The sequence below is a fragment of the Pipistrellus hanaki genome, assembly GCF_964339955.1.
Source record: "Pipistrellus hanaki genome assembly, chromosome: 2".
NCBI classification, from domain to species: Eukaryota; Metazoa; Chordata; class Mammalia; order Chiroptera; family Vespertilionidae; genus Pipistrellus; species Pipistrellus hanaki.
Window position 1 is genome coordinate 107,589,188 of NC_140504.1, and position 27,320 is coordinate 107,616,507.

Sequence of the window (27,320 nt, forward strand, 5' to 3'; positions counted from 1 at the left end):
GTGCCTGTGGTGGATTGCAGGCAAGCCACGCCCCTTAGTGACCCAAACGGAAACCCTGATATCTGGGATTTATTTATCTTCTAAAATTGAAATTTTGTAGCCTTCAGTGGAGCCAAGTCTCCTGCTCGCTCCATGGTTGCAGCCATTTTTGTTGGGATTTCTTCATCTTCTATAATTGAAACTTTGTAGCCTTGAGTGGAGGCCTGGTTCTGCCAGGGTGTGCGGAAAGGTTAGCTTCCTCCATTGCCAGGGAAACCTAAACCTCCTGCTCACTAGTGGCTGCAGCCCTCTTGGTTGGGTTAATTTGCATACTTGCTCCTGATTGGCTGGTGGGCATGGCTTGTGGGTGTGACAGTGTTGGTTAATTTGCATATCACTCTTTTATTAAATAGGATTGCACCCTTCTTTGTTTCATATCAAGAAATATATTCCTGTATGTATAATATATAGTGTAAAATTCTTTCTTTTAAAAGTCTTGTAATCACCACCATAATCAAGATAATAATTCCAGCACTTAAATTTTCCTTATTCTCCTTTGTAGTTATCCCTAGTCCCCTAATCTCAACCCTTTAAAACCACTGATCTTCTTTCTGTCCCTGCCTTTTCCAAAATGCCATGTAAATAGAAACATTACATGATTTTTCTATATCTTAGCTTTTTTTAAGCTGCAATTCAATTATGCTGAATCTCCCTATGCTTCTTACAAAATCTTTATTGTTGATATTATTACAGATGTCCTTCATTTTCTCCATTATCCCCCTCCACTGGGTTCCCAACTTGCCTCAGAGTTTTAGCAGACTACACTAAAGCTGTACTTTGCAATTACTGAGGCCTGCCCTGGCCTAAGTCTGCTATAGAAAATGAGTGGGGAAAAAATCTTAGGAAACTACTTACTTTAGGTTACTTCCAAGTTTTCACTTCTTTTTACAATTTCCTGCTTTGTTTACTTTTCACAGTTTTTGTGCTTTGTCTACGGGTTTTAGTTGTAATTAGTAAGAGAAATACGGTATAGGGGTCTTATCTTGCCATATTGCAAACGAAACTCATATATTTTCAATATCTTTTGGATGTGCAAAACTTGAGAAATGAGAATTTTAACCTGATTTTTCAAGTAAGTATAATTTTAAATTTAATTTTTCCTTATTATTATTTTTTTAATTCTCACCTGAGGATATTTTTATTTATTTATTTATTTATTTATTTATTTAGGGACTTGGCCTCTAGCCCACTTCTTTTTAATTTAATTTAATTTAATTTATTTTTATTTTTTTATTATTAAGGTATTATATGTGTACATATCTTACCATTGCTCCCCACCATGCCCAAACAAGCCCTCCCTCCCCAGAGTTTTTTGTCCATTGGTTATGCTTATATGCATGCATACAAGTCCTTCAGTTGATCTCTTATCTCCCCCAGATCTCCCTACCCTCCCCACTGTAATTTGACAGTTTGATTGCTTTACTCTCTCTGTATCTATCTTTTTGTTCATCAGTTTATAATGTTCTTTATTATCCATAAATGAATGAGATCATGTGGTGTTTTTCTTTCATTGACTGGCTTATTTCACTCAGCATAATGTTCTCCAATTCCATCCAGGTTGCTGCAAATTATAAGAATTCCTTCTTTTTTTTTTTTTTTGGTGAGTTAATTATTTTATTTTTTATTTATTTTTTAATTTTAAAAAAAATCAATCTTGCCGAAGCCGGTTTGGCTCCGTGGTAGAGCGTTGGTCTGCAGACTGAAAGGTGCCAGGTTCGATTCCGGTCAGGGGCATGTACCTTGATTGCGGGCACATCCCCGGTGGAGGGTGTGCAAGAGGCAGCTGGTCGATGTTTCTCTCTCATCGATGTTTCTAGCCCTCTATCTCTCTCTTCCTCTCTGTAAAAAAATCAATAAAATATATATTTAAAAAAAAATCAATCTTTATTCATATTATTACAAAGGTTCCTCATTTCTTCCCCCCTCCACCAGGTTCCCACCCCACCCTCTGCCCTTTCCCCAACCCCCCTTGTCCTCATCCATAGGTGCACAGCTTTTGTTCAGTCTCTTCCCGCATCCACCACTCCCCTCCTGTATCTCTGATTCTATTATAATCAACAGTTAATATTGTTCATCAGGTTTTTTAATTTTCTTTTTTTTTTTAATTAACTTTTATATTTTTAAGAATAAATTTTAAAATCTAATAATTTTAAACCTTGTTTTTTCTGCCCTGGGAACTGAGAAGCAAACTTGTTTACATGTAAACTTGCCCTTAGGCTATCAAAAGGCATAGCCATTCAAATGTAAATGAACACATTGTTTAAAGATAGCTGCTGGCTGGAATTGGATTACCTGTTCTGGGTGGGTGGGGGTTGTTTTCCCCTTTCTCCATTAAAATTAAGGTGTTAGCTTTAAAACCTATTTTGGCAAGAGACCTTAAACTTTCAGAACTTTAAATTTTTCAGATAGTAAATCAATTACTTAGCATTTTCTCAAATCAATAATACCTCCACATGCCCAAGGATACACTTCACACAAAAGACACTTCCAAATAGATCAACCAACCTCATCCAGACCTCACACAAGGCACTCACAGATCAACACCCCAGCGCTATAATAACTCCGCACATCCAGATCTAAGCCTTCATCACTTGATTCAGCAGACCCTCAAGTTCCCACAAAAGTTTCCAGCCATGTCTGAGAAGCAGCTCTGGGGCATGGGCAGGCGAGGAGCGAGCTGTTCCGGGCCCAGCTGCTCCGGGCCTGGCCTCTGTTGCTCTGGGCCGCTCCACAACCAGCTGCTCCAGGTCTGATCGCTGCTGCTTGGTGCCCGGTTGCTGCTGCTCTGGGCCTGGATGCTGCTACTCCAGGCCTGTTCCGTGTCCTGCTGCTTCGGGCCTGGCTGCTCCGGGCCTAGCTGCTCCGGGCCCGGCCGCTCCAGGCCTGGCTGTTCCAGGCCTGGCCGCCCTGGGCTTTGCCGCCTCCGCCCCAGGCCTGGTTGCCACTGCCCCAGGCCTGGCTGCTCCGGGCCTGGCTGCTGCTGCTCCGGGCCTGGCTGCTGCTGCTCCGGGCCTGGCTGCTGCTGCTCCAGGCTCGGCTGCCACTGCCCTGGGCCTGGCCACTCTGGGCCTGGCCGCCGACGCTCTAACATTCTGTCTTTTTTTTTTTTTTTTAAACGCATTTATGTTGCATTGTTGGCTGCTGAGTTGAATTCTGTCTTAATCTTCGATTTTTCAATATCTTCTTTGTATTCTTTCTTAAGTAATTTTACTATCTTTTTGCTATAACTTGATTTATTCACATTGAAAACTTCTTTGGTTTCTTCCTCCTCGTCCTGGAAGCTCAGCAGGCTGGCTGGCTGCGCCCCTTTGTTCTCCTCAGCCTCCTGCGCGGCCTCAGCCACCCAGGAAGCAGCGCCCGGTCTCGGCTCCGTGGCCGACGATTAGCAGTTGAGGGCCCAGTGGCACCTCCCCCCCGGGGGCCCTGTCGCCCGGCTCCTTGCTGGCGCCCAGCTTGCTGGCGCTTGGCAGTGGCTTCCGCTCCTCATCGCGCTCCTCCTAACCTGGAGCCTTTTTGAATTTCTTCCTTTTTTTATGGCAGCATAGTATTCCATTGTGTAGATGTACCATAGTTTTTTGATCCAATCATCTACTGATGGGCACCTAGGCTGTTTCCAAATCCTAGCTATTGTAAATTGTGCTGATATGAACATAGGGGTGCATATATCCTTTCTGATTGGTGTTTCCAGTTTCTTAGGATATATTTCTAGGAGTCGATTACTGGTTCAAATGGGAGTTCCATTTTCAGTTTTTTGAGTAAACTCCATACTGTTCTCCACAGCTATGAACTTCCTCTCAAGATTGCTTTTGCTGTGTCCCATAAATTTTGGATTGTTGTGTTTTCATTGTCATTTGTTACCAGGATGTTTCTAATTTCTTCCTTGATTTCTCTGGTAACCCAGTCCTTGTTTAGGCCTGATAGCATGCTGTTTAGTCTCCATGTGTTTGATTTCTTTGGATTATTTTTATTGTAGTTGATTTCTAATTTTATGCCATTATAATCTGAGAAGATGCTTGATATGATTTCTATCTTCTTGAATTTGAAGAGACTTTGCCTATATCCCAACATGTGGTCTATCTTTGAAAATGACCCATGTGCACTTGAGAAGAATGTATATTCTGTGGCTTTGGGGTGAAATGTTCTGAAGATGTCAATTAATTCCAACTGGTCTAGTGAGTCATTTAGCATTGTTGTTTCTTTGCTGACTTTTTGTTTAGATGATTTGTCCAAAGGTGATAGTGGGCTATTAAAATCTACTACTATGATTGTGTTGCTATTAATCTCTCCCTTAATGTCCTCCAGCAGTTTTTTTTATGTATTTGGGTGCTCCTGTATTGGGTGCATATATGTTTACCAGGGTTATTTCTTCTTGTTGGATTGCTTCCTTTAGTATTATGAAGTGGCCTTTATTATCTCTTATGTCCTTCATTTTGAGATCTAATTTGTCAGATATAAGTATTGCTTCCCCAGCTTCTTTTTCATTTCCATTCACCTGGAAAACCTTTTTCCATTCCTTCACTCTCAGTCTGTGTGCGTCTTTTTTTCCTGAAATGGGTTTCTTGTAGACAGCAGATATATGGGTCTTGTTTTCTTATCCAATCTGTTACCCTATGTCTTTTGATTGGGGCATTTATTCCATTTACATTTAAAATAATTACATTATTATTAATAGGTACTTATTTGTCGCCATTTTTTATTCTTTGACCATTTCCTGTTTCTTTTATATTTTCACAGTAGACCCTTTAGCATTTCTTGTATTGCTGGTTTGGTGGTGATAAATTCCTGCAGTCTTTTTTTTTGTCTGTGAATCTCCTGATTTCACCTTCAATTTTGATTGATAACCTTGCTGGGTACAGTATTCTTGCTTTCAGACCGTTCCTTTGCATGACTTTGTATATTTCATCCCATCCCCTTCTGGCCTGATGAGTTTCTGTTGAGAAATCAGTTGCTAGTCTGATTGGGTTCCTTTATATGTAACTTTCTCTCTCTCTCTGGCTGCTTTTAAGATTCTTTGTTGTAGGTGTTTGCCAATTTAATTATAATGTGGCTTGTTGTCGATCTTTTTGGATTCATTTTGCTTGGGACTCTGCGAGCATCTTGGATTTGTGTGGGTTTTTTCTTCTCTATCTTAGGAAAGTTTTCTGTCATTATTTCTTGAAACAGGTTTTCTATGCCTTCCTTAGTTTCCTTTCCTTCTGGAACCCCTATTATTCTAATATTGTTTTGTTTTGTATTGTCCCAAAGTTCCCTTAGGCTCTCCTCCTGCTTTTTAATTTTTTTTTCCAGAAGCTGCTCTAATTGGGTATTTTTTTCCATCTTGTCTTCTAGCTCACTGAGGCAGTCCTCTGCTTCTTCTAGTGTACTCTTGATGCTTTCTATTGAGTTCTTCAGGGTAGCTCTGTCATTTTTAATTTCTTCTTGGTTCATCTTCATTTCCTCTTGGTTCTTCTTCATTTCCTCTTGGTTGTTATTCATATTGTCAAATTCGTCTTCCATTCTTTTTAGCAATCTTATGATCATTTTTCTGAATTCTTTTTTTAAAAGTTAATATTTTATTGATTTTTTACAGAGAAGAAGGGAGAGGGAGAGAGAGTTAAAAATGGGGAAGTTCCTGCAGCCAATGTACATGCCCTTCATCGGAATTGAACCTGGGACCTTTCAGTCCGCAGACCGATGCTCTGCCACTGAGCCAAACCGGTTTTGGCCATTTCTCTGAATTCTTGCTCTGATAGGTTGCTTGTCTCTAATTGGTTTACTTCCTTTTGTGCTGATGCCTGCTTTTCTTTCATGTGCAGGCTATTTATTTGTTTCCCCATGGTTTCTCTTTTCAGGATGTCTGATTATGTAGTTCTCTCTCTTTTGTGTTGATTTAAAGGTACAAAATACAACACAGAAGGCATTGAACAAAAATGTATTTGCGATATTAATAACCTCTAATAAAGGTGACCACTAGAAAAAGGCAAATTAGGGGATAGGAGAGAAAGAAGAGTAAAAAAAAAAGAAGAGGGAAAAAGAAAGAAAGAAAAAAAAAGTAGTGTCGAAATGAAATTAGGAAAAGGGAAAAAAAAGAGAGACAAGAAAGAGACTAAGAGAGAAAATGGTAACAAACTATATATATGTGGAGAAAATTCCAATAGAACAACCACTAATCCAAGGAAATGCCTGCAACAGTACTGGAGATTAATACAAACTACAATACCCACTAATATCAAGCAAGGCAAGGAGAAGCAGAAGTGACAAAGAAAATAAAAAAATACCAAGCAACAATAACAACGAAAGAATAAGCACAGCAATCTCACTGAAAAGCATAAAAATTCAATATAATCAACATTCACGCAAACAACAAGAAAGGGACAGAGAGGAAAATTTTTTTTTAATAGTTAAGATAGTGAAGGGAGTGGTATGTATGCACTTGGAACAGGGGATTGGAAATTAGGTTTATAAGTAGGGTGAATATTTTAGCAGGGGGTATACAAAAAGACTAAAGCAGAAAATTTTAGCAGGGGGTATACAGAAAATCTAAAACAGGAAAGGGTTAAGATAAACAGGACACCAAAAGGGGAAAGGTTAGGAAGAGAGTGATGGCGTAAAGGTTGAGTTGAGATAAAATGAAAATTCCCAATGTAAAATAAAGAGAAAATAAAATGGCACTTAAAAAAAAAGAAAAGAAAAAAGAAAAAAATGCAAAATATCAGTAGTAATAATGATGATTGAAACTAAAAAATGTAATAATTAAAAAGGTAAAATCAAGTGAGGATAAAAGAAAAAATTTGTTTCTTAAGTTAAAGATGTAAAAAATGAGAATAAAATAAAAAATCAAAAAATTAGCATAAAAAATGTGCATTAGTGAAGGTCATTCACTTCCTGTATTATATTTCGCATGCCTGTTTCTCAGACCAGACAGTATTGCAGTTCCCTGCGGCCCACTACATCTCAGTTTTGTAAGCTAGTCCTTATTTTTAAGTAGGCTATTTCTTAGTTAATTGTGTCCCTTTGTTTTTGATTAATTAAAAGTAATAATAAAAGAAGTCAGTTTGTAATTCAGCCCCTAGGTGGCAGTGTTTCTGGATTGCCTTCCCTGTCTTTTTGGCTCCTTTTGCCTTCTTTCTCTATGGCACTCAATACCGCTTTGTGGAGGTGGAATGCCTTGGTGCTGGCTCCCAGAAGGTCTCTCCCCGCTCTGATCCCGTTTACAGGAAGGCAATTTCCTCCTGCAGTCTCCCAGGATATGCCAAACTGGGTAGTCTTTTCATAGTACTCAGAGGCAAGGGGATGAAGGGGAGCAGGCCCAGGTGTGCACAGGATGGGTTTGTGCTAAGGTGACCAAACTTTCTGCTTTTGGCAGGATAGTCCTGTTTTTTAACAATTTGTCCTGCGTCCCGCAGCGTTTTAAAAAAGTCCTGATTTTTGGAAGGATCACACCAGACCCAACAGTGGGCCTTGGAGTGCGTGCGATTCTCTCTACAGCCGCTGCCTCTTTCGGCGCCCCTCTGGCTGCAGAGATGCCGGTGCTGTAGCCGGGACCCAGGTCCCTCACATTATTCCTGGCAAACTCTGTGCTTTCCATTGGTGATTGAAGAACTCCCTTGAATTCACGTGTTTGCGCCGATTAGGGCGTCACAGCTGTTTGGTGCTCTCCACTGTTGTGGGTTTTTCAGGCCTCAGATAAGATCCACTTTTCCTTGCAAGGTGGAGTAGTTTTTCCTGTGAGCCCGTAGCTCCTGGAGAGGTCTCTGCTGTAGTGCGGGCTGCGTTTAGCCCACCCTGAGGATATTTTTAAATTGATTTTAATGAGAGTGGAAGATAGAGGGAAAGAGAAACATCGATATGAGAAAAATGCATCAATTGGTTGCCTCTTGTTCGCACCCTGACCAGGGCCTGGGCTGGAGAGAAGCCTGCAACCAAAGTATATACCCTTGACAGACTCTAACCCTATCTCTGAGCCATTTTATTTTGAACTAGTTTTAGGTGCATAGCATAGTGATTAGATAATCATATACTTTACAAAATGTTCCACCCAATATTTATAGTACCCAACTGGCACCATTATAATATTTTTGACTGTATTACTTGTGTTGTACTTTACATCCCAGTGACTATTTAGTATTTACAAATTTGTACTTCTAAACCCTTCACATTATTCACCCAGTACCTCAATTCTGCTCTAATCAGTTTGTTCTCTATATGAATCTGTCTCTTTTGTTTGTTCACTTATATTGTTCATTAGATTCTTCTTATAAGTAAAATTTTGTTATTTGTCTTTCATTGACTGATATTTCATCTAGCATAATGTTCTCAATGTCCATCCATGCTGTCACAAATGGTAAGATTTCATTCTATTTTTTATGGTGAGTAGTATTCCATTGTAAATATGTGCCATAATTTTTTATTGATTTCAGGTCAACCACGCTGGCTGAGCTATACCACAAGTTTTTTATCCACTCATCTATTGATGGGCACTTGGGTTGCTTCCTTATCTTGGCTATTATAAAAAATGCTGCAATGAACATAGGGATGTATATATTCTTCCAAATTAGTGTTTTGGGTTTCTTCAGATATACCCCAATGTGGAATATTTGGGTCATGTGGAAGTTCCATTTTTAATTTTCTGAGAAACCTCCATACTGTTTTCTGTAGTGGATGCACCAATCTGCATTCACACCAACAGTACATGAAGGTTCTCATTTTTATACATCCTCTCTAGTACTTGTTGTTTGTTGATTTATTAATGATAGTCATTCTGACAGGTGTGAGGTGATATCTCATTATGCTTTAAATTTGCTTTTTTTTCCCTAGTGATTGGTACATTGAGCATCTTTGAAAAAAAATATGCTAGTGGCCCGGTGCATGAAATTCATGCATGGAGAGGGGTGTCCCTCAGTCCAGCCTGCACCCTTTCCAATCTGAGACATCCCTCTTGCAACCTGGGACCGCTGGCTCCTAACTGTTCACCTGTCTGCCTGCCAGATTGTCCATAATACTCTGCCTACTGGCCTGCTCTCCCCCAACTGCCCCCCCTGCCAGCCTGATTGCCCCCAACAGCCCCCTGCCAGCCTGCTCGACCCCAACTGACCCACCCTGCTGGCCTGCTTGCCCCCTGCTGTCCCCCTTGCTGGCCTGATCACCTCCATCTGCGCCACCCCCCCATCCCCCCACGGGCCTGCTTGCCCCCAACTGATATCTCATGCCAGCCCTAGCCAGTTTGGCTCAGTGGAAGTAAACAAATATATATATACATACTAGAGGCCTGGTGGATGAAATTTGTGCACTAGGGGGATGTCCCTCAATCCAGCCTGCACCCTCTCCAATCTGGGACCCCTCAGGGGATGTCTGACTGCCAGTTTAGGCCCAATTGGGCATCCCTCTCAAAATCCGGGACTGCTGGCTCCTAACAACTCACCTGCCTGCCTGTCTGATTGCCCCTAACCACTTCTGCCTGCCAGCCTGATCACCCCCTAATCGTTCCCCTGCCAGCCTGATTGATGCCTAACTACTCCCCTGCCAGCATGATTGATACCTAACTGCTTCCCTGCTAGCCCAGTTGCCCCCCACTTCCCTTCCCTGCTGGCCCGATCACCCCCAACTGCCCTCCCCTTCCAGCCATCTTGTGACAATGTGGGGGTGGCCATCTTGTGACGTGAGAGTGTGAGGGTCAATATGAATATTACCTCTTTATTATATACTATATATATGTATATATTAATAAAAATAAAGATGCTCAATGTACCAATAATTAGAGAAATGTATCAGCCTGCAAACTGAGGGGGCCTGGGTTCAATTCTGGTCAAGGGCACATGCCTAGGTTATGGGCTTGATCCCCAGTGGGAGGCATGCAAGAGGCAGCCAATCACTGATTGTCTCTCATCATTGATGTTTATATCTCTCTCTCCCTCTCTAAAATCAATAAAAATACATTTTAAAAAATAATTTAAGACTCGAAATCATAAAACTCCTAGAAAAAACACACACATAGGCAGTAAAATCTCTGACATTTCTTTCAGCCATATTTTTTCTGATATATCTCCTTGTGCAAGGGAAACAAAAGAAAAAATAAACAAAGGGACTACATCGAACTAAAAAGTTTTTGCACACAAAGAAAATCATCAATAAAACAAAAAGACAACCTAGTAAATGGGAAAAGATATTCACTAATGATATCTGATAATGGGCTAATATGTAAAATTTTTAAAGTACTTATATAGCTCAACACACATGCAAAAAAAAAAAAAAACTTCAATTAAAAAATAGGCAGATGACCTGAATTCACACTTCTCTGAAGAGGACATGCAGATTGCCAATAGATATATGAAAAGATGCTTGCCTGGCTGGCATGGCTCAGTGGTTGAGCTTTGACCTTTGAGCCAGGAGGTCATGGTTCCATTCCCAGGCAGGGCACATGTCCAGCTTCCGGGTTTGATCCCCAGTGGGCCTGCTACATGCCCATCAGTGATTCTCTGTCATTGATGTTTCTATCTCTCTTTCTCTTCATTCCTCTCTGAAATAAATATATCTATACTAATAAAAGGATAATATGCTAATTAGACTGGGAGATCTTCCGGATGTCCTTCTGGACAAAGCCATGATGGCAGGGCCAAGGCAGAGGTGATTAGGGGCAATCAGGCCAGGAGAGGAGGGCAGTTGGGGGCAAAAGAGCATGTTAGTTACACCAGTAATAAGAGTCTCATTCATTAAGGAAAGCAAAAAATAACTAAAGCCACATGAGCCCAAAATTCATGAGATCAGTTTTTAAAGATTCCCTTAATTATAAAAGTTTCTAATGAAAACTGGAACCTCTTTTCTCCTGTAGACTTTCCAGTTCACTATTCAGGGGATTTGAATACTTCTATTAAGGCAGTTTAGAAGTATACAGGAAGCTTACCTTAGCCTTGAATGGTGACTTCTGCCCAATATGTGGCCTCTTTTTCTTTTGTTAATAATACAATCCAAGTGAATATGCTGTGGGAAAAATAGTAATTTATACAGTGCTGCCCTCTGATAAAAGGAAAACAGCACTCAAAGCAAAAGGCCACAGAGGGCTCCTTGCAAATCCAGTAGAACTAAGGCCTTCAACTTTCCAAATAAACTTTGTAACTGGATCCAGGTGGAACATTGCTCTACAGTAAGGAGTAGTGTATATGCCAATTAGTGGACCCAGCTTCCAAGTACTGTTACAGTGACAAGGAATCCTTACCAAATTTTTAAATAAGATTTTTTTTTCCCCCCTAGCAACATGATGCAGAAGTTACACACTTAACTGAGGTCCTCAAGGATAAAAACAAAGAAAGCAAGAGGCTAAGGTCTTCTTTTGATGCCTTGAAAGAATTGAATGATAATTTAAAAAAGCAGGTAAGACCCATTTTAATATATATTAGATTATAAGACATTCTGGCTAGAGAAATGTTTGATTAACTTTGCTTATGGATTTATTAGAAAACTAGTAGCCCCGTGCACGAAATTCGTGCACATCAAAAGGGGGACCCAGAGTCAAGTTCCCGCCCACCCACATGTCCCTCAAAATCACATGAGACCCAGACCCGGCCTGGGCCTTCCCCCCCTATTAGGCTAGATCCAGACCTGGCCAGTCCCACCCTTTTCAAACCCTGCCGGGCAGAGGGCGTAGCCTCAGTTCCCCTGTGTGGCACCAGGATGGGGGGGCGTGCCTTGAGGTCCCCCGTCAAGCCCTGCCAGGTGGGGGGCAAGGCCTGAGGTCCCCATCAAGCTCTTCTGGGTGGGAGGCATGGCCTGAGGTCCCATGTCAAACTCCACCAGCAGGGGTGTGCAGCCTCAGGTCCCCCGTCAAGCCCCACTGGGTGGGGAGCACGGCCTGAGGAGCTCTATTCCCGCCAGGCAGGGGTTCTCAGCCTCAGGTCCACTGGCCTAGTGCTGGGGCAGGGGAAGGGGGGGCGAAGCATGGCCTGAGGTCCCCCAGCCTGACTCTAGGACCGAGGGGTTGGGGTGGCCTGAGGTTCCCTGTCAAGGCTTGCTGGGTGGGGCATGTGGTCTGAGTCTCCTGTCAAGTCCCATGGGGGCGGGGGAGGGTGTCGCCTCAGGCCCCTACTGATTGCTCATTAAGGCACCTTATGGAAACTTGGCTTCAGCTGTGGGTGCAGCCATCTTTGTGATGGAGTTATAGCCAATTAGCATATTCCCTCTTTATTTGTGCCAAGTGCACAAATTCATGTATGGGTGGGGTTCAGCTGGCCCCAGTTGGCGGATTGGGGCTGGTCCTTTTGAGAAGAGGAGATAGCAGGAGGTTGGCTGGTGGGCCCACCCTGATTGGGGCTGATCAGGGTTGGGCCGGCTGCGGGGAGGGTCTGAGGGCAATTGGTGGTGGGGAGGGAACAGGGAGGCTCTGTCCCCGATTGGGGCAGGGTGCTGATTGGAGTTGGGGCTGGCCATGGGGAGGATCTGTGGGTGGTGGGCCAGCTGGCCCTGCCACTGATTGGAGCCGGGGGAGGTTGGTAAAAAGCAATTGGTATAATCAGGCATGGAGCTGGCTTGGGGCAGGGGCTGCAGCCAATAGAATGGTAGGGGTTCTTCTGGAGTGGGGCTGGCCAGGGGGAGGGGCTGCAGGAGGTTGGCTGGCTGGCCCCACCCCCTGTTGGGGTAGGGAGGGGCAATCAGGTGTGGGGTGGGCCCTGGGGATAGGCTGTGGAAGGTTGGCTGGCCGCTCCATCCCCCAAGCAGTGAGTGTCATAGTGACTGGTCATTATGGTCATTATATTGTTATGATTTCTGGCTTTTCATGGTCATTATATTGTTATGGTCTCTGGCTTTTTATATATATAGATACTTCCAATATAAAATATTCTTAAGCTTTTGCTTTCTCATCATCTGTTCTGGCAACCAGCTGAGAAGTTTGGCAAGTTGACATTTTTAAAAATATAAAAGCAAGTACTATATTTAAAAACAAGCAAAAGTAGCCGAAACCGGTTTGGCTCAGTGGATAGAGCGTCGGCTTGGGGACTGAAAGGTCCCGGGTTCGATTCCGGTCAAGGGCATGTACCTTGGTTGCAGGCATATCCCCAGTAGGGAATGTGCAAGAGGCAGCTGATCGATGACTCTCTCTCATCGATGTTTCTAACTCTGTATCTCTCTCCCTTCCTCTCTGTACAAAATCAATAAAATGTATTAAAAATAAATAAATAAATAAAAACAAGCAAAAGTAAAAACCCCAATAACCTGGGGACTTTTAACTACTTTTAAGTGCTTATGTAACAGTCATTTATTTTGTGGGTATCTATTAACATGTTAATTGCCATATCAGTCACCAGTGACAAAACAGGCAGGGCGCATACTAGGCACTGTACTAGAAGGTAGTCTACGTTGTTCATACTCTTGTGAATATAGGCTGGTATCATATTGCATTATAATTATTTATAAAAGTGGAGTAATTTAAAATAGTACTCGATTATAGTAAAGTTGCATAAATAATATTATAGTTTTGCACATTTTATTGGGTTTCTTTTTTCAACTTCCCTTTGCCAATTTTTTAGTGGAAATGTGAAAGTGGAGGTATATGTTGAAGATGGGCAGGAGAAGGTATTTGTGGGAAGGAGAAATGGATGAGCAGAAAGGAATAAATTTAGTCACTTTAACAATAAAAGCACTGGGCTGGGAAAATTTATAGATTCTAAAATTTAACTAAGCTCAGAATCTTAGAGTTAATTTGCCTTCTGGGATTCCTTAGTTGGCTGTGTGTTTTCTGTTTGTGTTCTTTTTTTTTTTTTTTAATCCTCCCCTGAGGATATATTTTTATTGACTTAAGAGAGATAGAAAAATATCTGTCAGTTGCACCTGTATGCTCCTGTAATCTAGGTATGTGTCCTGATCAGGAATTGAATCCACAACCTTTTGATTCATGGGAGGATGGTCCAACCAACTAATCCATCTGGTCAGAATTTTGTTTTTATTCTTGATATCCCCCAATGAGTCTTGAACTGCTTGTAATATTTCTACTTTGCAGTGATAAATAGGTACCTTATTTTTCACTTCATTTAGTTCTTTGGCTTCCCTGAGTTCATTTGTGGTCTCCCGCAATTAGAATATGACCTTGACTTAATGTTGTCTGGGAGTTTGCTGTATCCCTAGAGAGATTACTTTTTCCCATCAAAATCTCAGTCTAGCACTCAAAAAAGACAAGGATTTCTTTTTTTGCTAGCATAGGTACATCATTGCCCATACCTATCTCTAGGTTTTTTTTTGTTTTGTTTTTTTTTATGCTAGAGGCCCGGTGCATGAAAATTTATGCCCTGGAGGGGGAACCCTCAGTCCAACCTGCCCCCTCTCACAGTCCGAGAGCCCTTAGGGGTGGGAGGTAACCTGGCGATCAGGGGAAGGCAATGTTCCATCACACCTCTGCTGCTGCCACTGCCAGCAGGACAAGACTTGCCATCGAGACTTTCCTGTGCCTCAGGCCAGCCCTTGGTGGCTGGGCAGCCGCCACCTGAGGCTTGCCTGTGCCTTGTTCCTGCCCTTGGTGGCTGGGGGGTTGAGGGAACTGGGAGGGGGGGACTCCTGAGGCAGGTGCGTGGAGCAGCCGGGTCCGCCTGGGGTTGGGCCTGGCCTTGCCGCGCACCTGCTGCTGTACGGGGCTGAGGGAACTAGGTGCTGCCTTCTTATGGCTGTGGGCAACACCATCTTTGAGGGTAGGGAAGTCAATTGGCATATTCCCTCCTTATTGGCTGTGGGCACTACCATCTTTGTGTTGGCATGATGGTCAATTAGCATATTCTCTCTCTATTAGATCGGTCTAGAGGCCTGGTGCATGAAATTTGTGCACTGTTGGGGGAGGCCCTCAGCCCAGCCTGTGCCCTCTTGCAGTCCAGGACCTTGTGCTCCTTACTGCCTGTCTGCTCGCTGCTCCTTACAGCTCAGCTCACTGCTCCTTAGCGCTACCATGGAGGCAGGAGGAGCTCCTACCTCTGCCGCTGTGTTTGCCAGCCATGAGCCCGGCTTCGGGGCTCCCCCTGTTGGAGGGCATTTACTACCAGGGAGCAGCTCCTGTGTTGAGTGTCTGCTCCCTGTTGGTCAGTGCACATCATAGTGACCGGTCGTTCTGGTCATTCTGCTGTAATGGCCGCTTAGGCTTTTATTATATAAAAGACAGTCCTTACTAATTTTACATGTGCTTGCATGAGTGTGTGGTGATTCGAGTGGCCATCAGTAAGTGATTGAATCTATTGGTAATTGGATTTATGGCAATGTGTCCAAACTGATGCATTGAAGTTGGGAGAAACTTTTTGTATTAAGTGGCAGAATACTTAAAAAAAAAAATGTTTTTATTGGTTTTAGATAGAGAAGAAGGGAGAGGGAGAGAGATAGAAATATAGATGAGAAAGATATATCAACATCGATTGGCTGCCCCCTGCTAGGGTTTGAGTCTGCAACTCGGGCATGTGTCCTGAGTGGGAATCGAACTAGTGACCTCTTGGTGCATGGGTTGACACTCAACCACTGAGCCATACTTACCTGGCCAGAATGCTTTTTTCCGTTGGTTTCCTTAAGTATATAATATGGGTCAGCAAATATTTTCTGTTAAAAGACCACATAGTAAAAATTTTCTACTTTGTGGGCCATATGATCTCTATCATAATGCCTCAACTCTGCAAAAGTAATTATAGACAGTAAGCAAGTGAATGAGCGTGAATATGTCCTAATAAAAGCAGGCAGTGGTCAGATTTGTTCCACATGCGATGGTTTGCCAGCTTCTGGAATGATGGGCGATACATGCTTTGAAAAATTGCTAAATATAAAAGTTAGCGGGGGAAGAAAAGGAGAGATATGTACTATTATTTGTAATACTTTAAACAATAAAGAAAAAAATTAAAAATAATAGACTGGAAACCCCACTCCTGAAAAAATATCTACATTAATAAAAGAGAAACATGCATATTGGCCATCATTCCACTATGCTCACCAGCCAATCAGGAGGGAATATTCAAATTAGAAGGATAAAGATGGCTGCTGCCCAGCTGTTCCAGGTGCAGCGTGACTGGGCAGGGCAAGATGCCTGGTATGAGAAGGAGGGCGGGGGATGAAGGGATCTATAGGAGTGGCACTCCAGCTGCAGCAGAGAGGAAGACTGTAGACTCCAGAGTCTGTAGCAAAGACGAAGATGGCAGACTCTGGCCAGAGCGAAGGCCTTGGTCCCAGGTGCCAGAGGAAATCTGGTGCTGGAAGCCAATGGGAAGGAAGGTTTCTAGTATATATAAAAGTCAGTTGTTTCTGTGACGCACTTACATAGCATTTTATGATAGCATTGGATATAAGTAAATTTGCTTTAGTAGTAGTAGTAGTAGTAGTAGTAGTAGTGATGATCCCATATAAGAAAAGCCTAATATGCAAATTGGCAAACAAACAACTGAATGACTGGTTGCTATGACATGCACTGACCACCAGGGGGAAGATGCTCAATGCAGGAGCTGCTCCAGCCCAGCCAAGGCAGGTGCCAGCGGGAGCCCCTCCAATTGCCCCACTGGTCACCTGCAGAGAGAGGCAACCAGTGGCGATGGTAGGGCGATCAGGTGGTGGAGTCAGAGAGTGAGCGGTGCCAAGATGGGTGCCCACGGGGGCCCCCACGATCACCCTGACGGTCACCCCACAGATGGTCCCTGATCGCCGGCGAGGCCGAGGGACCCTACCCATGCACGAATTTCATGCACTGGGCCTCTAATAGTAATAATAATAATAATAATAATAATAATAATAATAATAATAAAATTTCCCATTAAGTCTTACCCAGCTGAAGAGACAAAGATTAATATTAGGACTCATTGGGGACTGAATCCCAGTGAACATCCCAGGGTCACAGTTGAAAGCAGCAGGGTTGTACCCTAGGAGGAAGTGAATTAAAGGTAGATAGAATCCTCTTCAAACTGAAACCTCACCTTGACTCATCTCAGTTCCTGATCAGATTAAGATGATCAATCCCATTTTAAAGACCTAGCAGAGAAAAGGATCAGCCCTCATTAAAGAAGATATCATATGTTTAAAAATTGTAATTTTCTGTCATTCTATACAGAATTCATAAGTACATTAACAGACAGAATCATAGTTTCTGGTCTGGTAGTGTTGTCCTGATACACTACGGTTGTGGGTTTTATCTCCCATCAGAATACACATAAGAATCAACCAATAAGTAAGTGGAAAAACAAATCAGTGCTTTTCTTTCCCTTCCTACTTCCTTCCCTTCTTCCCTCCTTCCCTCCCTCCGTCTCTTTTTTTTCTAAAATCAGTTAAAATGACAGAATCATATGACTAAATATGAAGAGAAAAACACTCCAAACAATATGAACATACCTACAGATATTAGAGTTAATAGGTAAAGACTTAAAAATAATGATTAATATGGTCTATAAAGTAGAAGGAATTGAGAACTTCATTAGAGAATTAGGATCTATAAAAGGGAATTAAATTGAAAATCTAAAACTGAAAAATGTGTTAATTGAATTTTAAATCACCAGTAAATGGGTTTAACAGCAGATGAGACACAGCTGAAGGCAGGTTAGTGAACTAGAAGATAGTTTCATAAAAAGTCTTGAAATGAAAACATTGAATGGAGGAAGAATAGAAAATTCATAAAATAGACATAGAATCTAGTTTAAAAGTTTAACATGGGATTCCAAAAAGAGATAATGGGGAAAAGCAAAATATGTGAAGGGATAATGGTCACAAATTTCCAAAACTGCTGGAAGTTGCCAATCCACAGACTTAAGAAATTATGTTAACCCTAAGCAGAATAAATTTAAGGAAAACCATACATACATAGACACATTATTTTTACGACTGTTGAAAACTTTGGGTAAAGATAAAATCTTAAAAGTGATCAGAGGAAAATAAGATACTTTACCTTCAAAGTAGGAGCAGTAGGACTCATGGCTAACTTTTATGGATGAAGTATCATGTACCTTAAACATAGATAGAAAAAGAGGTAAAAATTCCCCTTCTTGTTGTATAAGGCCAGCATAACCTTGAAACTCAACCCTGTTGAGAACATTATAAACAAAGGAAAATGGAAACCAGTTTTAGGAATAGGTGCAAAATTTTAAAATATCAGCAAATTGAATTTAGCGATGCATATAAAGGATAATACAGCCAAGTGGATTTAGTTCAGGAATACAAGGTAATTTATCATTTGAAAATTAATGCATTATTTTATAAAAGGAGAAAAACCCATAATTTCTATGATAAAATTCAGCACAAATTGATATTATTACTAATAATAGAACTTCATAGTTCTAATAGAATATCTAAAAAAAATCCAACAATAAATTTATACTTAATGCAAATTATTGAAATATTTTCCATCTGTAATCATAACAAAATAAATGTGCTCACTATTTGTTACTTTTTCTATTGAGCATTATACTGAAAGCCCCAGTCAATAAAATAAGGCAAAAATGGAAAGTAAGGATTGGAAAAGAAGAAATCAGAATTATGCACAGATGATATTATTTACCTATGTACCTAGGTATCCAAATGAATGTACAGATGAGTTATTAGAATTAAGCATATTTAGGAGAATCTTTGGATATAACTATGTTCATTATACAAAACTAAGTGTATTTCTATATTCTAACCAACAAATAGGTAATAGCATAGAAAAACATTAGCTATCCAGAAATAAATCTAAAGAAAGATGTGTAAAACATATATACTGAAAAGTCAAAACATTATTAAACTACAGAAGACCTAAATAAATTGAAGTCTGTGTTATGTTCATAAATGGAGAGATTCAATATTATATAGTTATCAGTTTTCCCCAAATTAATATATTTAATACAATCCCAATAATTTACTACATATTTAATGATTTGCACACTTTTCTGTACATATATGATAGTTCCATAAAAAGTTCAATTAAAAGAATTTTAAGATGTCGGGAGACTTGCAAATTTTTATAGAATGATACAGTCTTAGATATGTATTATTATTTTGGGGACAAATGGTGATGTTAGCTATGATCTTTAATTATGGATGCTGCCTTTGTTTTGTTTCATTGCTTGGTTATGCGGATGAGATTATATAGATTATCTGGGAAATCTTCAGTATGAAGTCAGTTTAAGGGTTATATTGAAATATCTAACATTTTTATATTTTAGTTAAATGAAGTAAGTGAAGAAAACAAGAAGATGGAGATTCAGGCTAAAAGAGTTCAAGCTCGTTTAGATAATTTACAGGTAAGTTGCTTGTTCTTTTTGGCATAAATGAATTTTATAATGATTGCCTTTGGATTTTCTCACTTTTAACATAATTGTTCTTTAATTCATGGATATGTGCTATTGCAGAGGAAGCATGAATTTATGACAATACAGAGACTGAAAGGAAATTCCTATGCTGTTCATGAAATGAAAAGTTTAAGACAAGAAAAGGTACCAGTTTCTAAAACATATAAGGTATGATATTATTGAATTTTTCTCCAGTGGAAAGTCAAGAATTTTCTTTGTTCTTTAGCCTTTTTATTTCGTTTAGCAAACATTGTTTTTGGTACGAAAGGAATCCTATATAATAGAAACCTAGTGACCATAGCAACGTGATTGACCACCCTTTGGCCGCAGGCTCCAGTTGCTGCATGGGATCCCGGTGGGTGACGGTGGGGCAGGACTGGCGATGGGTGGAACTGCCGACCTCTTGGTCCCTCCCCCTGGCCCAAAGGCTCTGATTACAGCATGGCGAACAGGGAACCAGGAGGGTGGAGGTGGGGCGGGACTGGGAACTGGCCAGCTGGTGGATGATGGTCCTGATTGCAGGCTAGGCCTGGGGACCCTACCTGTGCACAATTTCATGCGCTGGGCCTCTAGTATCTTTATAATATTTCAAATAAATGCCTTTTAAAAATAATATATATTTATTGATTTAAAAGGGGAAAGGAGAGGAGGAGAGAGAGAGAAACATCAATGATAAGAGTGAATCATTGATTGGCTGCCTCTTGCATGCCCCAGACTGAAGATCGAGCTGACAGCCTGGTCTTATACACTGACCAGGAACTGAAATGTGACTTCCTGGTTCATATGTCAACACTCAACCACTAAGCCACATTGGCTGGGCTCAAATATACTTTTTTTTTTTTAATCTTTATTGTTCATATTATTGCAAAGGTTCCTCATTCCTTCCCCCTCCACCAGGTTCCCACCCAACCCTTCGCCCTCTTCCCCTCCCCCATTGTCCTCATCCATAGGTGCACAGTTTATGTTCAGTCTCTTCTTCCCTCCCTTTCCCCGATAGTAAATCCCTTTTCAGATAGTAAATCAGTTACTTAGCATTTTCTCAGATCAAATATACCTCCACATGCCCAAAGATACACTTCACACAAAAGACATTTCCAAATAGGTCAACCAACCTCATCCAGGCCCCGCAGAAGGCACTCACAGATCAACACCCCAGCGTTATACTAACTCAACATATCCAGATCTAAGCCTTCATCACTTGATTCAGCAGACCCTCAAGTTCCCACAAAAGTTTCCAGCCATGTCTGAGAGGCAGCCGTGGGGCAGGGGCAGGCGAGGAGCGAGCTGTTCCGGGCCTGGCTGCTCCGGGCCTGGCCTCTGTTGCTCTGTTCTGTTCCACAACCAGCTGCTCCGGGCCTGGCCGCACCAGACCCGGCTGCTCCGGGCCCAGCCGCTCCGGGCCTGGCCGCTCCCAGCCTGGCAGCTGCTGCTCCGGGCCTGGCCGCTCCCAGCCTGGCAGCTGCTGCTCCGGGCTTGGCCGCACCCGACCCGGCTGCTCTGGGCCCAGCTGCTCCGGGCCCGGCCGCTCCCGGCCTGGATGCTCTGGGCTTGGCTACTGCTGTTCTGGGCCTGGCTGCTCCCGACCCGGCTGCTCTGGGCCCGGCTTCTCCGGGCCCGGCCACTCCGGGTCTGGGTGTTCCTGGACTGGCCACCCTGGGCTTGGCCGCCTCCACCTCAGGCCTGGCTGCCACTGCCCCAGGTCTGGCTGCTCCAGGCCTGGCTGTTGCTGCTCTGGTTCTGACTGCTGCTGCTCTGGGGCCTGGCTGTTGCTGCTCCAGGCCCGGCTGCCACTGCCTTGTGCCTGGCCACTCTAGGCCTGGCCGCCGCCGTTCCAACATTCTGTCCTTTTTTATTATTTTATTTTAAAAACGCATTTATGTTGCCATGTTGGCTGCTGAGTTGAGTTCTGACTTAGTCTTTGATTTTTCAAGATCTTCTTTGTGTTCTTTCTTAAGTAATTTTACTATCTTTTGCTCTCCCTTGATTTCTTCACATTGAGAACTTCTTTGGTTTCTTCCTCCTTGTCCTGGAAGCTCAGCAGGTTGGCCTGTGGCACCCCTTTGTTTTCTGCGGGCTCCTGCACTGCTTCAGCCTGTTGCCGGGGTCGGCACCGCCGCCCAGGAAGCAGCCCCCGGTCTCGGCTCCATTGCCCGCGCTCAGTGGTCGAAGGCTCGGGGGCCATATCATCATGCTGACGCAGGCCCTCAGGGTCCCTGGAGTCCAGATACCCAGTGAAGGTGGAAACACATATCAGCACATATTTCCTGAGTGGTCCAAGTCCAAGGTCTGCCTATTCTATTGGCTTGGGCCTGTGATGTGTTATGCACATAGGGTTGGCCCCATTTGGCAGCTACTGCTCTGTTGGCCCTCCCCTTTGCCAGGCATGAGATATGTACAAAAGTTTTTTTTTATAGTTCTACATGGTCATATTTCATAATTCCCACGACCCTCCTCCTTTTTACTGGCATTCAGCTTTCCATGTATGCTGGCGATGGAACAAATTTTTAATTTAAAAAAGAATTGGAAAAAGTGGAAATTTTATATCAGGTACTCAAGATAATTGAAATTCTCATCTAAAGATTTTATTTGAAGAAAATTGAGGACGTTAAAAGTTTATTTTATACAGAATAATGTAGCTTTTTGTTTTCAATAGTCTGATTCACTTTTCATGAATTTCTGTCTGCTTAATGTTAACCTTTATAATAATTTTAAAATTTAATTTGCTTTTATAGTTCTTAGTATTTTGGATTTTTAAAAATGTAATGAAGTATTGCATAGTTTCCTGCTTTAAGTAGATGTGTGATATTGAATTAAATTGACTAAAGGTGATATTAACTAATACTAAAATTAGTCTAATTGACTTTATAAATTGTTTTGTGACATTTTGTTTTTATTTATTTTTTCTCCTATTTGGGTTGACTCTCAGAGAACAGGATTTCCAAAAAAAATTTTTCTTAATTAAAAAATTTTCTTAATAATATAAACATGAAAGAAACATTTTAGAGAAGAAGAAAAGATAATTTTAAAAATATATATATATTTGATTGATTTTGTACAGACAGGAAGGGAGAGAGATAGAGAGCTAGAAACATCGATGAGAGAGAGTCATCGATCAGTTGCCTCCTGCACACCCCCTACTGGGGATATGCCCGCAACCAAGGTACATGCCCCTGACCGGAATCGAACCCGGGACCCTTCAGTCCCCAAGCCGTCGCTCTATCCATTGAGCTAAACCGGTTTCGGCGAAAAGATAAATTTTCATAGTAGAAATTATTTAGCTTTTGAAATCTTTCGTTTGTTAAAGTCTTTTAGTCATAGTAGTTCATACTTTCAAGTTAAGACTAATTTTACTTTCCTATATTATCAAACTTGGACAAAGAATTTTTATGAAATTTCTTTGTTTTGATAATGAGCAGTAGCACTTTCAGTATCCTTATTATGATAAGTTTCTCCTCTTTTCTCAGCCAGCATTTAATGTTTCTAATATTAATTGGATATATTTGATTTGGAATTTTTTTCATTTGGAGCTTTTTGAATCCATATTTTTAGTGAAGTGGTTTAGATAAATTATTCTGTAATCACTTAACCAAATTTAAAGCTTGCCTTTGAAGTTTTATGAAGTTGTGAATTGAAATGTTTGATTAAATTTTTTACATACAGGTACCACTTAATGCACAAGTTTTTGAACTTTTAACAGTCTTCATGGATTGGATTTCGGATTATCACCTTAGCAAATTGAAAAGTGAAGAATCTGGGATGGATGGTGAAAAGCTGCTATTTAAATTTGCTACTCAGAGAAATGATATTCAGGAGAAGTGTATAAAGGTTTGTTTTTTATTTTGAAATATGTCTCTAAAAAGATTTGTTTCATACTTAATTATAATTAATTCATATTTATATATTTTTTAACATGACAGGAATTAAAAAAAAAAATAGAGACCAGAAATTAAAAACCTACCTTCAAAATGAAAAAAATAATTGCATATTAGATTTAGGCAAATGATCAGTGATGTGAACAGTTTGTGATGCACACCATTTTAGGATTTATTCCCACTAAAATAACTTTTATTTTGCCTTTTGTTATAAAGGGATGAAAGGTCTATTTTTGGGGGTCTTCTCATCAATAAGGAGAGATGACTGTTTTATTAAATTATAGACATTAATTTGGATATTGGTACTCATGATTTCTAGTTCCCTATATGGGGAATAAAAAATTACACAAGCTCTTTTGCAACTTGCCACCTGGCCTGTTGCTTTGAAGGAATCGGAGTGGAATTTTTAGAAATCTTAGTACAAGACTTTGGTGTTTGGGGAAGGAAAGGTGACAGGTCTGTCTCTCTTGAAAGCTGAGCAAGTGTCTCTTTTAAATGACATCTTTTGCGATTGCTGTTTGGAATACTTAGAGAAAGCAGTGACACTGATTTCTTGAGCTCAGGTGTATTAGCTTTTTCATATAAATACATAGTTTCTCCAGCTTGGGCATCCATTTGAATGCTTCCCCAGAACCACTCTTGCTTGACAACATGAAGTTTCTTTGAAGGTTCAAATTCTTTTACTATATTCTCTTCAACTATAAGGTGAGTGTACCTTTCATCTCCAACCTGTAAATAGCTACCTCCTTGCATTTCAGTTATTTCTTCCACATTGGTTTTCTCTTTATCTGAAAATCTCAGGAAACTTAAAATGCAATCTTGAAATGGAGGAACTTTAAATTCATTTCTTAAAGTCATCAGCTGATGTGCAGAAATACTATTCATTCTGCCTTTCCCAAGCTTTATAAATCCATTCTGGCTTCATAATTGGAGTACCCAGGCCCACTGCAATCTGAATTTTTCTCCTTGTGTACAGTTTGCCACCAAGTGAATTACTTTGGAATTCAAGTCTTTTCGAATAACTCCACCCATGTGATGGACTAATGTCACCAATCTTACTAATTCTCTCTTCCTGAATCCAGTAAAACATAATACTAGATTCATCATGCTTGTACAGTAGAGTGGATGACATGAAAATAGCAAAGGCTCTCCTTTTTGTACACAGTTTAATACTACTGGTGGTCCAATAACTCCACAGTCAGTCTTGTATAACTTAGTAAAGACAGGGTCCTGGAAGTCCATGACTATAAATACATTTTCAAATTCTGGAGAATCCAAATTTTCATATTCTTTTATTGATTCCATCTTTACAAAGGGCACTTTAATTTCCATATTAACAACACTTTTAATTAATTTTTTGGGGCAACTTTCTTTTTATAACTGGTACATTTATTATTTTAATAGTCTTTAAGGCTTTTATAAGTTCTTGTTTCCCAGCTTCTTGAACCAATACCACTCTTGTTTCAAACTGAGGCATTTCTTCTTCAACATTCCAAGTAGGCCCTTTAAGTTTTCCTTAGAAGTTCCCTAACTTTAGAATAAAAAATGGAAGAGTCTGCCGAGCTTGTTCTGCCAGCAAATGTTAGTACACTGTTGTCAGCCATTGTTTGTGCTCTTCTGTGTTCACACTCTCACAAAGCGCCTGGAAATGCTACTTCTTCAGACTGATTCTCTCACCATTACTGCCATTCCTCCCTCTCTTTGTTTCTTGATTACTAGTAGTCTGGCTAAAGATTCATCACATTTGTTTATTTTTTCAAAGAACCAGCTCTTGGAGTCATTGATCTTTTATATTTTATTTTAGTCTTTATGTCTTTTCTGCTTGAATCTTTATTATTTCCTTTCCTCTTCTTATTCTGGGCTTTTCTTTTTTATTGTTGTTCTCAGTATTCAGTTTATTCTCCACAAAAGACAATTACGTTTTTTTACATATGGCAGGTCTTCCAAACCTGTGCTTGTAAGTATTAACAGAACCTGAAATCAGTGTCTCATTTCTTCAACTTGGAACAAGTTCTGTTCTTTTCTTTACTGAGCATTTATCATAAATAGAAGTCTCTTCTTCCAAATAAAATATTTAAGCATCAAAACTCTTGTGTTTCTAAAACCATATGGAAGAATAAAACTCTATTTAGTATTCACCAAGAACCATTCCACAGTAAATTGTTAAGTGATAACATTTTTCTTGGGACATTTTTTGGCCTGTTGGAAGGCATTCCATTTTTTGAAAATTTAGAAAGGATATATACGTACAATGTTGTTGCAACAACCTGTTTATTTAACAGGAAAGAAGGAAAGGGAAGACTAGGTATAGGCATGCCATTTATACAGCTTTGCGAAAAGCTGTGTTTAAGCCGAAACCGGTTTGACTTAGTGAATAGAGCATCAGCCCGCGGACTGAAAGATCCAAGGTTCGATTCTGGTCAAGGGCATATACCTTGGTTGTGGGCATATCCCCAGTGGGGGGTGTGCAGGAAGCAGCTGATTGATGTTTCTCATTGGTGTTTCTAACCCAGTGGGGGGTGTGCAGGAGGCAGTTGGATTGATGTTTCTCTCTCATCAGTGTTTCTAACTCTCGATCCCTTTCCCTTCCTCTCTGTAAAAAATCAATAAAATATATTAAAAAAAAGAAAAGCTGCGTTTAACTTTTTCCAAGCCTGCTCCCTGCTGATCAACGAGGGAAGGGACTGGACAATAAACGCATGCCCAGTAGAGGCTGGAGTGACGTGGGAAGGTGCCTATCCATCTGCCAGACATACCTGGGAACAAATTAGTGTCCAGGATGGGAATGGCCACTGCAAGAACATGAAACATGAATATTTATAACTTTCAAACAAAGGAGTTTCTCCCTCTCGGCTCCAGGATGCAAGGCTCCTATGACTTCTGTGGTACAAGGGTGCACTCCCCCTTAGGCTCTGGGTTTTTCTTGTTCTGTTTCTAATTCTTTAAATTCTAGTATTAGTTTATTACAGTCTTTTCTTGTTTCTTGAGGACTGCATGCCTCTAATGCTATGAATTTCTCTCTCAGGACTGCTTTTGCTTTGTTCCATAGATTTTATTTGTGTGTGTTCATTTTTGCTTGTTTCCAGGATGTTTCTTATTTCTTCCTTGATCTCTTGGCTAACACATACATTGTTTAATGACATGCTATTTAGCCTCCATATGTTTGGATATTTTTGGGTGCTTTTATTGTAGTTGATTTCTAATTTCATGCCATTGTGATCCAAGAAGATGCTTGTTATGATTTCAGCCCTCTTGAACAAAGACTTACTTTGTGTCCTAACATGTAGTCTATCTTTGAGAATGTCCCATGAGCAATTGAGAAGAATGTATATTCTGCAGTTTGGGGATAAAATGATTTGTAAATGTCAATTAAATCCATCTGCTCTAGTGTGTTATTTAAGCTCTCTGTGTCCTATTTGATTTTTTGTCTGGAAGATCTGTCTAGTGATGTCAATGAGGGTATTAAAGTCCTCTACTGTAACTGTATTGCTGTTTAATCTACCCTTAAAGTCATCCAAGAGCTTTTTTTTACATGTTTAGGTGCTCCTATATTGGTTGCATATGTTTACCAGGGTTATATCCTCTTGTTGTATCAATCCCTTTAGGATTATGTAGTTGCCTTCTTCGTCTCTTGAAGTCTGTTTTGTCAGCTTTTGCATTTTTTTTCCTGTTTACATTTGCATAAAAATTTTTTCCTCATCTCTTCACTTTTATTCTCTGAGTTATTTATTCTGAGGTGGATCACTTGTAAACAGCATATATATGGGTCATGTTTTCTTAACCATTCACCTATCCTTTGTCTTTTGATCGGAGCATTTAATCTATTTACATTTAAGATTATTATTATTGAGGAGGAACCAAGATGGTGGCCTAGGTAAGCACCTAAGCTGCCGACTCACACAACAATTTAAAAAACAACAATTAAAATCAGAATGGACTTCATCCAAAAACACAGGAAAGCTGGCGGAGTGGGAAATCTACAACTAGAAAGAAGGAGAGAGGCTCACGGATTGGACTGGGAGCTGCAAAGTGCTGAGGTAGGGTGACACTCGCGTGTGCAGAGAGGAAGTGTGGCCTACTGCCTGGCTGGCAGGAGGGGAGGAATTCCCGATTGCACTGAACCCTTTCCGACTGTACTGAACCCCAACCCCGGCCGAAACCCCGTGGACCCAGGCTCATA

General features: G+C 40.9%; 1 protein-coding gene across 10 annotated transcripts in view; it reads left to right on the forward strand.

The window, feature by feature from the left end:
• The window catches only part of CCDC138 (coiled-coil domain containing 138), a 115,145-nt gene that overhangs the window by 21,694 nt on the left and 66,131 nt on the right, over positions 1–27,320 (forward strand). For all 10 annotated transcript variants that reach the window (XM_084872450.1, XM_084872458.1, XM_084872452.1 and 7 more), the window contains 4 exons: positions 11,266–11,385; positions 19,143–19,220; positions 19,329–19,436; positions 22,929–23,093. In XM_084872450.1, coding sequence (XP_084728576.1) covers positions 11,266–11,385; positions 19,143–19,220; positions 19,329–19,436; positions 22,929–23,093 — 471 coding nt within the window. The remainder of the gene's footprint in view (positions 1–11,265; positions 11,386–19,142; positions 19,221–19,328; positions 19,437–22,928; positions 23,094–27,320) is intronic.